Raw genomic sequence first — 12,328 nt, 5'->3', positions numbered from 1 at the left:
TACACAGTTAGATAACTACACACATTTGCTGTAGTTTTAACTCTTAGTTAGCACTGTTAGCTATGAACCAACGGCTCAGCCATTGCCATGTTAAACGCCACTGAGAGGCAATCGTAACGCTCCAAACTCATACTCATTAGCAAGCTAGCTTACAAGATACACAGTGAAATAAGAAAGCTTTGGAGGTGGAATGTGCATCTATTTGCCTGTTGACTGAGCTAGGGGAACAGCTTCCACCTGTGTACCAGTCTTTGAGCTAAGCTAGGCAAGATGAACACTTTTTTTTTATTAACTAGGAAATCTCTTGAGATATATTATTATCTTTTTAGCTAGAGAAACCGGGCCAAAGTGGCAGTGTAGAGTAGTTAATACATAGTCACATAACACATCTCATGTTAATACAATAACATAGAGCTCGACTATTTTAAGAAGTTACATTCTTCATGGAACATGTTTTAAAAATATAATTTAAGAAACTTACCTGGATATGAAGGCAAATGAGTGTTTCAAACTAGTTTTTTTATTTGAATTAAAATGGAGGTGAATAAGGGTTTTATGACATATTGGATTAGTCAGGAAGCCGTCTTTGCCTCCTCCTTCTGGCACGGCATCAGTAGTACAGATGGTCACCTTCAAGGAGGGTGGTGTACGTCTAACCTGATCACATTCCTCCTCTCTCACCCCTCCTCTCCTACTCCTCCCCATGCCCTTTACGTCTCTTCCATCCTATCTCTCTCTCCCCTCACCCCACGCTACCTCTGCTCATTTCCTCTTCTCCCTTGCTGTCCTGCAGACAAGCTGTGCTTCAACTCCTTCTTCAATAACGAGGACATGCAGGAGATCACAAAGCACTTTGTGGTTTGCCACGTTGACGCCCGGGACAGCAGATTGGAGCATCACAGATGCCACAGGGGTACAATATGCACACACATTTATTCACTTGACCAGACACTTGATAATAACCACTAATGAACGGATAATAATTTATATTTTTGTATGTGTCGTTGGTCGGGGGTTAGGCTTTTTCTGAACAGATAATGCTGCAGATTATCAATTATCTCAAAGGATTTGATGCATTATGATGAATTTATCACAGTATTATCACAGTATGTGAGGCAATGATGACCAGAAGTTGTGTCCTCTCTCTCCACAGGTACCAGTACCCTACTATGGACCAGCTGGCTGGGATGCTGCCCACTGTGGTGCAGCACTTTGGGTTGGTGCTTTTAAATTCCACAACTTTTCACAGAGTCGACTGCAATCAGCAGGGACATCATGTCTTCTTTGTGCTGCACAAGCTGGAAAAGACCAGACATGTTTGTGTCGCTGCGAACAACTATCCACTACATCTGTCCTCTTTGTGTTACAATTAAAAGAACGCATTCAATTAAATGTTCAACTTCCCTGTTGACACCAACGCTTTCAGATATTTATTAGTACATTCAAAAGGATCATGAGCATGCTAATATAAGCCGCGAGGTAGTGAACTCAATATTGAGTGCCTGGACACACAGTACCAGCCACAGTACAACACTTGGCTCTTGCACAAACAATGAATTCCAATCTGTCAAAGCCGTTCTGGAACATCGTATAGGCACACCATGACTATCACAGCACTCTACTGTATCCATTTAGCCTACACCCATTTCAACTATTTACAGTTGTGTATCAATAAGTGTCCTTGAAACGTTGCCTCTAATGTATTGTCTTTTTTAGGTTTAAGAGCATCGTTGGGATCGGAGTCGGAGCTGGAGCTTACATTCTGGCCAAGTTTGCTGTAAGTCACATCCCGTTTCATCTACAGTGTACTTTAACATTCATGGTTCAAGTGCTCTGAGTTCTTAATCCAAAACTAAATATGTTTCTGTGTTTTGCTGTTAGCTGATCTTCCCTGACCTGGTGGAGGGTTTGGTTCTGCTCAACATCGACCCCAATGGCAAAGGCTGGATTGACTGGGCTGCCACCAAGGTACCTGTCTACGACTGTATATGATACTAGTTGTTGCACATACATTTACATATCCAGACATGCTTTTTTTTGTTCTTACAATAACTATCGCCCTGCGTTTCCCCCAGCTGTCAGGTCTGACCAGCGCTCTGCCAGATACAATTCTGCCACATCTTTTCAGCCAGGTAAGCTCAGGGTCCGGGAATAACTTTGGACAATTGTTGTTTAGTTGCTATTCTGCTTCTTCTTCATTTTCTGGTTCTTGTTAAAAACATTAAAAACAATTCAAGGAAAACTGACTCCTGTGTCAGATGCAGATATTGAGCCAGTTGTTGTGTTTGTCTGCAGGAGGAGCTGATGAACAACACAGAGCTGGTGCAGAGCTACCGGCAACAGATCAACAACACCGTCAACCAGTTCAACCTGCAGCTTTTCTGGAACATGTACAACAGGTGGAGAGACACGGTTTCCTACTGAAACACACAGAAAAACACACACACACACACACACACACACACACACACACACACACACACACACACACACACACACACACACACACACACACACACACACACGTAGCACACACACACTTGCTCTTAACAATAATGTTGTCTCTTTCAGTCGGAGGGACCTGGAGATGAATCGCAGCGGTTCGGTGCTCAACGCAAAGACCCTGAAGTGAGTCTCATAATAAAGCTAGATACATTATCTCGGTGATTTGGGTCTAATTGAGGTTTATGTTTAATATATATATTAAAGCTACATGAGGAACTTTCATTTTGTTTTTAATTCTGGCGGTCCCTGTGGACAAAAGTTTTCGTGTTTTGTAGCACCAGAGTCCCTTTAGAAAACCTCTACCTCTTTTACTGCAGCAGCTTATAGCCAGGATTCTGATGAAGTCAGGTTCACCTCCAGCTACTTGTCTAAACATTCTGCATGTTCCTGAAGGTGTCCCGCGATGCTGGTTGTGGGAGACAACGCCCCGGCCGAGGAGGGAGTGGTGAGTCCAGGATCTGTCTTCTTTCTCCAAACACTCTGAAAACTTACGCTCTAATCAGCAGCACTTGTGTTTCACCAGAAATCCCTCTTCTTCAGCTCACTCCGTTCACTTTCATATTTCCATGACTTCTTCCTGTTTCTAGGATTTATTAGTCTATCTCAAGCTCAAAAGAGCAAACTCTCCCCTCCTCCCCCTGTTCTTACCCTGTTAGGTGTTTTGTACTCAGCATTTAAATCCAGGTAGAGTCTGTTCGTCCTCATTCAGTAAAACAGGAACAGGTCAGCCAGCAGAGACCTGGTTCACTCTCTCTGCATCTGTGTGTGTGTGTGTGTGTGTGTGTGTGTGTGTGTGTGTGTGTGTGTGTGTGTGTGTGTGTGTGTGTGTGTGTGTGTGTGTGTGTATTACTTATGTTAAATCAGTTTACCAAGTCACATTGTGGTGATTAAAGGCCAGTGTAAAGGATTAAGCTAGTTGTGGTTCAATTCAATTAACTTAAATTTGCGCAAGCCCATATCACAAATCACAAATTTGGAGTTTTACAATCTGTTCAACATATGACATCATCTGTCCATGGACCCTCTCATCGGACAAAGTAAAAACTCCCCAAAAAAACCTTGAACAGGGAAAATAAAGGAAGAAACCTATGGGAGAGCGACAGAGGAGGGATCCTTCTCCCAGGATGGACAGAATGCAATAGATGTCATGTGTACAGAATGCACAACATAACAACACATTCAATCTATATGATAGAAATTATTCATATAATTAGAGCAGTGGTAGCACTAATAATAGCAGAAAACTAATAAAATATACATGTTCTACTACTACTATTAACAGCAGCAGTGGATATAATTAAAATATATAACAAAAGCAGTAATAGTAATATAAATATGACTCATAAAAAGCTAAGGTTAGGTTAATGGTTAGGGTAAGTCTCCAGAAAAAGAATGTAAGTCAATGTGATGAAAACCAAACTGTATATGTTTGTTTTAGTCATGTTGTGGGGACATCATTGTTTTTATATTCACATTGGGGACACTCTCTTTTTCTTTTCTACAAAATGCACTTCTCCATAACAGAAATCAGTAGATCTCAGGGTGGAGACATGGATTTAAGCAGCTAGTGGTTATAGTCAGAATTAGGATAAGTCTCCAGGAAGTGAATGTAAGTCAGTTTAATGTTCCAAAAACTGATGGAAACATGATCTTTGTTTGTGTGTGTGTTCTCCAGGGGCCAGATGGCCTCTCGCTCTGCTTTGCTAGTTTGAAGTGACCCAGATATTTATGCTTCTGCACCAGATAGTCCGCCGCATATTCAAATGTAAATCAAATCACTTGCGTGTTTTTCAGAGAAATGGGACGGAAGAGGTGTATGAAGGGAGGGGTTATTATAAAACGTCTTTAAGGGGTATGAGGGATGTAAGAGAAGCAGAGAGATGCATTGATCTTAAACACACATTTGCAGATCCTGCAGCTCATCTTCAACAGTTTTGCTGATTATCATCTGACATTGAATCTTATTTATACAGCTCTTCACTGAAAACATTTGTGTTTCCATTCCTCATATGTAATTCGGGAATCTGTATGAGGGATTAAAGATTAAACGCAGCAGTAAGCAGAGCACCGTGCAAAAACGTGTGTGTGTGTGCGCACACTGCGGCTGTGCTCCCAGCCTGCTGGAGTGACTCATCTCTGCAGCACACTGCAGTATCTGGGTCACTCACACAGACAGACAGCTGACACAGTCTCCACATATGAACTATACATGCAGCACAAACAGTCCCATAAAGTTAACAAGTGTTTGTTTTTTGTTACAGCAGCTATTTGACCTAATTCAGTTCAACCTGCTGTTTTTCTGTCCTCAAGGTCGAGTGCAACTCCAAGCTGGACCCGACCAACACCACCTTCCTAAAGGTATCTGAGTGTCCTCATCTCACCCACAGCTACTCCATCATCAGACAAAAAGTCTGAGTTGTTGTGGAAGCACTGCTTCAATATAAAATATTTTTTTACATACACAAAATAAATAAATAATAAACATATTTTACACAATTTGATGGTAAATGAATGCTCAACTTTGAAAATTGTAAACGTTTAACAGCGATTGTTACCTAACAATGATATACAGGCCAGTGTTTCTCAGACAGTACTGCAGGGGGGGAAAAAGAGGAAACATAAGGGGAATAAACAACATTTTATATTCAACATTCATTTATTCAATGTCTTAACTGCTGTAATCTCTCAACTGCCCCAACGTTGGTTTTTTTTTAACAAAAATGTGAGTACTTGGCTGCAAAAATGTTCCAAAATTAATTAAAAAAGTTTGAGAACCAGCCTACATACTGCCATATATAATAAATAGTTATGTACTAATTAGCCTGTTTTGAAATGAACTCTAAGTAACAAACTTTAGCACTTTAAGTAACAAACTTATCAAATCAAAAACGTCATCAAACATAAATATAAAATGTTAGAACAATTAACTACATTCTCTGCATATATTTAAAAGATTGCTTTGAACGCTCATACATTCATCTTTTTAGACAGACACATTTTATTTAATGTAAAAAAGTCTAAAGACACATCAACACACAGGGACGACTGTGGCTCAGTGGTGGAGCAGGGTCGTCCTGCAATCAGAGTATCAGAGGTTTGATCCCCAGCTCCTCTAGTGCATGTTGATGTGTCCTTGGGCAAGACACTTTCAATTGCTTCAGCAGGCTGTTTTGGCGGTGTGTGAATGTTGTATGAATGGTTAGATAGTCCTGATGTGCAGGTGGCACTTTAAAAAGCGCTTTGAGTGGTCAGAAGACAGTAAAAACGCTATACAAGTACAGTCCATTTACATCTTTGCCTGAACCTTTGAGTCTTTCAATGTGACGATAAAGCCTCAGCAGTGCAGTGGATGCACTTCCTGTGATGACCAGTAGCTCCCTTTCTACTTAATAAGAATCGTAAACAGCAGCTGCATTTGTACTTCTGCAACAACAACAATCTACAGAGACAAATATTAATGTTGAGTTATTTCATTTTTTGTTTGAGGTGCACATGGCATATTTTTTTGTTTGTTTCAAACTGTTTGAAACTGTGACTCTAATCCCGCAGAAAATATGTTCCCCTCGAAACGTTATTGAGAATGCATATACATACTTTATAATTATCTTAACGCTCAATCCATGGAGAAATGCATAAAGTTACAAGGTTAATTTGTTGTCATTGTACAACGGGGTTGTACAACAAAATGCAGTATGTAGTCCCACTTCATTAGAAACAAACAGCTGTGTTATATGTGGAGGATGGAGGATGATAAAAAAAATGAACAGGTGATGTGGTGGGTTTTGTCTTTTACTATCCTTCGGGCTCTTAGCAGCTCATCAATAACACAGCCCATATTCAGAAACTGCACTTGATCTGCTTTATAATAAACAACAACAAGATGAAAATAGGACATTTTACAATATAGGACCTTTAAGAAATAATGAACCAAACTAAGATTTGAAGCACAATTTAAATATGAATACAAAGACAATAAATGGCAACAAAAGACACAAAAAAGTGAATTCTGCACCAGTCAGCTGACAATAATGAAGTAACATGTTGCATCCAGCACTAGATGAACAGTTACAGATGACAAGACTAATCTCAAAAGCCATTTTACCTTCCTGTCAAAGCAGACAGTAGAGAGAGAAGGTAGACAAACTAGAAAGATTTCCAGGTAGACTCTAATTGGACACTTTACAATTACATTGCCCACGTCGTAGACACCTGTAATCTTGTGTTGTAATCCTCAATTATGATGACTTTACAGTTTACTTGTACAACACACAGAATTTACACCAAATATGACCAATGACAGGAAAAGACTACCGTTGGCAGAAAAACGGAGGCAGGCAAAGAGAGACGGTGTACAATTGCTGCGCCTCTTTGTTTCTAGTTGTTTGTGTAGCAGTTTGGTTAATTGCTGCTCTCTCCTCTTGTGGTAGATGGCTGACTCTGGTGGACTTCCCCAGCTCACACAGGTAGTAACACACAAACAAAAGACCTTGCATAGTCAACAGGCTGCCATACAAATGCCATTAAATTATATTTTAAAAAAATCTGACGGATCATATTTGACATTGTTCAGTGAAATGAAAACTGTGATGTGTTTTGTGTTCCAGCCTGGGAAGTTGACTGAAGCCTTCAAGTATTTCCTGCAGGGAATGGGCTACAGTAAGTATGCAGAAAAAACAAGATGTGTCTTTGACCTTTCAGTAATTTCACTTGAAAAGCTATATCAGCAGAAGTATTATCATAGTAATGTGTGAGTGACTGATGTATTTCATGCAGAGGGACATGAGCTGTGTTAATCTTGCCCTCTGTCTCCCTTGCCCCGTTCTCTCAGTCGCTTATGTGAAGGATCGGAGGTTGAGTGGAGGGCCAGGTACTTCCCCCTCCCCCTTCACCTCTGACCTCTTACTGCTGCCCTTTTGGATGACATTGGCATTTTTTCATTTATTTATGAATACAACATTTTGGCTTGTTATGAAATGTTTAAGTTTATTTTATTCTTTATTTTTTATCCGAGGGGACATTAATACGGAAGCCCTGAGTGGAAAGTGAGAAAAAAAATGTTTTGAGTCTGATCGAATTAGTTTTCTCTCTTGAGTATATTACTTTCAGTACATCTGAGAAAAAGGTTTTGCCACGCGAAAGAAGGTCAAAACTTGTAATACTCATTTTGGCCACAAGAGGCTGAAGTGCACCACTATGTCCGATGTTCTTAGTAGGACTAAAAGCATTCACGTTTTCAGTCAGGTGAGTTATAATTTACATACCTTGCTAACAGATAATATATAGTATGTGTTCCTTTTATTGAGAGCACATGGAGAACTGAAAACTCACCTGGAAGAAAACATGAATGCTTTTAATCATATTTAGAACATGGGACAGTGGTGCACCTCAGCCTCTTGTGAACAGAATGAATATTACAACAACAAACACTGCATGATCCTGGCAAAACATGTGTTCTCACCTGTTTTCCAAAATGAAAAAATAATCAAAAAATCCTGTCTTAATTGAGAACTTTCCCCCACCTGTCTCACAGATTGAAAAAAATAAAATTAAAAAAAGAACCTAGAAAGAGTATCCTTTTTTTCACCAGTTCTGAAGTCATAAACACAGGACATTAAAACAATTTAGATCAGACTTTAAAAATGGATCACCGGAATTTATTTCTTACTTTCCTCTCAGGGCTTCCGTACCTTGTACCCCATCATTGTTTTATCAAAGGTATTTTTTCCTCCCACGGAAAAATATACTGCCCTTACTTCCTCTCCCCCCTACCTCTGCCATTGCATCTCCAGTACTGCTCTTTGCATGGCCTTCTGCTAGCTTGGAGCACAGAATTTTGGACTACGTTTGTGACAAATGACCATGTCTTTAAATGACTACCATCATTGGACACTAATAGTTTCGGCTTTAAAGGAGACTGGCCAACGGATCACTAAATCTAGTCTATCAAATCAAATGAGAACTTAAGCTTATAATACCTATATAAAACGCTGACTGAACAAAAACTCAAATTGTCCTCAGGGTTATGCAGATTCTGGACCTGAACCACATAAGCAAAGTATACAATACGAAACTTTCAAGGTGTGCTCTTGAAACTTGAAATTGTCCTCTAGGGCTCTGGCCATGGGACTTTCGTTGCATTTTTTACCAAAGACTCTGCAGCCTCAATGGAAGCAAGGCTCAACAGTTGTACGAGAACCTAACAACTCTACCAGACTTGGACTGATTGAGAACTCCTAAATCCGGTGTTCAGTCTTAATGTTTCAACCGTTCCAGGTATTTTTCCTGTTTAGTGTAGTTTAGTTTATTTATTTAGCACAATTATTTGAATTCAAAATAAATAAAATAGGATGAACAATAATTTCAGTGCAGTAGAGAAAAGAAGTCTGAGTGGCTTATTCAGAGCACCCTGCAATAAAGTTCAAGATGAAATGAGAATTGAAACTGTCTCCTAAAAGCTGATGAGACAGATAGCGATTTCAAAGGTATATTCAATTGCAAAAACTAAATTTGATTTAAATAATTGATGTCCGACACTTAGTCAAATGGAAATAAATGACTGACAATTAAATGTGAAATGTATATGGGAGACTTTGCCTCAAATTCATGTATTTAAACTAGCTGGTTTGAAAATGATTTAGCTTATCTATCGACAGCGATGCATATTTTCTAAATACCGCCAGAGTAAAAACACATAGTTGACCATTCAGCCACTTCAGAGCCTGATATTTTTCTCACGAGGTGGAGGAGACCAAAAAAAGAGCTAAAAGGAGCGTGAATTTATCAGGTGGCCAGAAACATGACTCCATTTTATTGCATGATTCCTACTGCTTTTTTTCTGACTCATTCTGATGTGGGTAAGACTCAACTTAATATATTCAGACACAGGATAGATACAAAGAGCTTGACGGGTCATTCTTGACCCTTGAGACAGCAGTTAACAACGCAATCTAATATGTATAATAAATAAATAAGAACTAATTTTATCATAATAAAACAGCTCTACTAGGAGAACTGAGCTTCATATAACACAAAGTGCATGGTGCTGCCAATGTGTGTCTGTCAAGACACTGAAAGCTTTAATGAACAACTCCAACCAATCAGGGCTGCCCACATTAGCATGTACTCTTAACGTCTCCACAATATTAACTGATCACATCACTTTTGTTTACCAAATGTAGTGCTGAATTATTTTATTTATTTCCCCACACCTCCCCTTCCTCCCAGTGCCCTCCGCCAGCATGACCCGCCTGGCTCGTTCCAGGACGGCCTCCCTGACCAGCGCCGGATCAATTGACGGATCGCGCTCTCGGGCCTGCACCCATTCCGACAGCACCGAGGGAGTTGGCACCATCACCCACACCATGGAGGTGTCCTGCTGAAGGGTCGGCCAGCCATAGAGAGAGAGAGAGAGAGAGGCAGGGGCGGGGTAGGGGGGCTCGATGGATGGAGAGAGAAAGAGCAAGTCGGAAAGGATGAGCAGAATGCAAAGCTGTGAAGTCAGAAGTGGTAGATAGAGCAAGACAGCAATAGGAAGGAAAGTTTATAAAGGTGGAGACAGCTCTTTCTGTCTTCATCTGTCTCCTCTAGATCCCTTTGTCCACCCCCCCCCCCCTCCCCCCACCCTCCCCCTCCACTGTAAGATACCATAAGTGTTGTTACTAACAACACCCCCAACCACACCTTAAAATAGCCACCTCAACCCCACGCCCGTCGCCCAGCACTGAAAGATTTAGGCAACTGTTTTTGTTCTTGGAGTGTCAATCTTGTGTTTGCTAATTGTCTCTTCATTCTTTGCCTGCAACCCCAACCCCCACCACTCACTTCACAAAAAAAGGAAGTAATCCTGTCTATCACCAGTCCACACAGCAATATATAATATGAGCTGCTTTTAATAATGTAATGTGGAAATCTGTTTGAGAAGGTGAAAATGCAGGATATAATGCAAGGAAAACTGAACTTGTATGTGGTACCGTAATGAAAAAGTGTTATGCATCAGTATTTTGCGAGCAGTTTTTTCTTATGTTGTTGTATGGACAAATTGTGAGGATCTCTCTCTGTGTTACCTGTAAGAGCCAGTTATTTCTTTCCATGACCGGTGAGTGTCAGAAAGTGCGTGTCCAGAATTTTACAGACAACAGAACATAGCCTATCGTAGACGAGTACACCTGTAGTGCTTATAGAGGATTTGTTAGCTTTTGTTTTAGTCTAAGAGCATAGCTAGAGCACACCACACTGATTTAAAGCTGCACTCGGTGAGATTTGATGTCAAACCACTCTTAGAGTGCGAAACAGTGATAGCATCAGCGTACATGGGCGTCTAGGAAGCGGCACCCTCTGGTGCTGAGAAATGAAGCCAGCGTAGAAGTGAGGGGAGTTTAGCTGACACAAACATGCTTTTACCACACTAATCTGTAAGTGACGTTGCCAAAGTACAACCACACTTGGGTTTGAATAATCTAGATTTTGAGGAAGATGACAATCTGTGAATTGGGAGCCACTGGAGTCCATCTTTGATACTCCACATTGTTGGCTAGGAGAAGCATAAAATGATTCATATTAATACATCGAATGTAGCAATTATCGCAGCAAAGATACTCTGAAGCACTTGATCAGTAAGCTACTCAGAGGTGGAATTGTACTTGATTTTCCAGACTTCAATCACTCACTTATTATCACTTTCCAAACAGAGAAAGCTCAATTATTTTAGGTGTGATGCTGAATGGAGCATCAGAAGGAGGCCAGGCTGGTGAACATCATATTAACTTCCCTTATTACTGCTCACATTAGAGCATTCTGCTGAGTGCAGTTTTATGCTTTGTGTCATCTCACATTTCTAACTACATGAATATATGCTAGAATAAGTATTTATTAACATGTTTATGCATGTGAATGTAAAAGTAATCTTAGGACATTTTATTATCTGAGTAGAATCTAGTATAATAGGGCATTATTCAATAGCACCGTCCATGTGGCTACTAAACATAGATGCAACCACTGTCATCAGTCAGAAACTCCAGTGCACGGACGTGGTTCTGGCCGTAATCGTCTCTTTGTGGTCTCTAACATGACAATCACACTCTGACCCAAACCAAACTAGACCAGGGGGGGACCGAGGCAGGACCAGGCCGACCCAACGAGCTCTCTGTCCGGGTCACCGCCAAAGAACTGGCAGCAGCCTTCCTTTACAGCGCCAGCCCCTCTCCGTGGATATACCAAAGCTACCCACCCACACACAAACAAATATCCACAACCACCAACCCACACACACATTTTCACACACCTTCTCATATAAAACCTGCGTGGGCTTGGCTTTGTGAGGGAACTGAGCCAAAAAAAATACATAAATACACACACAAGAAGGAATCCATTGTTAATCAGTCGGTGTTTTGATGTAATGTGCAACCATAATCTCACCAGTACAGTATAAAACATGTATACAAGTATAGTTATAGACTAGTGAAGCTGTGTTCTGTTATTTGCTGTAATACTGGTCCGCCTTGACAATAGTGATCAGAGAAGGTCTCCCCTGGTTTTTTGGCTTAGTAATGTACAGTCTTCATGTACCATGTCACCTTCTCCTGTTACCAGTTTTACAAAGAAAACCTTTGGTCCCCTGTCAAAAGGGGCGTAGCTTCCTATTGCTGAGGTGTGGGCTTTCCTGAGGTGGCCTGTAAGGGGCGGGGCTTTTTTGGAGCCATTTGTGCGCCAAGCTCGGAATGTAGGGCAAACCCCAGCCACCTTAAAAACATAAAAAATAACCCCTTCCCCCTTAAACAATCACTTGGTGCCCCGGACCTCACAGGCAAACCCAGTCGCACCCTAA

General features: G+C 40.8%; 1 protein-coding gene across 1 annotated transcript in view; it reads left to right on the top strand.

Moving 5' to 3' along the window:
* Positions 1-9,884, top strand: part of ndrg4 (NDRG family member 4) — a 54,384-nt gene extending 44,500 nt beyond the window's left edge. The window contains 14 exon segments of the mRNA XM_054619331.1: positions 794-871; positions 874-913; positions 1,154-1,216; positions 1,717-1,777; positions 1,882-1,968; positions 2,076-2,132; positions 2,296-2,399; positions 2,572-2,628; positions 2,899-2,950; positions 4,816-4,863; positions 6,933-6,968; positions 7,110-7,161; positions 7,334-7,372; positions 9,730-9,884. Of these exon segments, the coding sequence (XP_054475306.1) occupies positions 794-871; positions 874-913; positions 1,154-1,216; positions 1,717-1,777; positions 1,882-1,968; positions 2,076-2,132; positions 2,296-2,399; positions 2,572-2,628; positions 2,899-2,950; positions 4,816-4,863; positions 6,933-6,968; positions 7,110-7,161; positions 7,334-7,372; positions 9,730-9,884 (929 nt within the window).
* Positions 9,885-12,328: the final 2,444 nt, after the last annotated feature.

Source organism: Anoplopoma fimbria, chromosome 19, assembly GCF_027596085.1.
Source record: "Anoplopoma fimbria isolate UVic2021 breed Golden Eagle Sablefish chromosome 19, Afim_UVic_2022, whole genome shotgun sequence".
Taxonomy (NCBI): domain Eukaryota; kingdom Metazoa; phylum Chordata; class Actinopteri; order Perciformes; family Anoplopomatidae; genus Anoplopoma; species Anoplopoma fimbria.
This window is presented reverse-complemented; position numbering and strand designations above follow the sequence as displayed.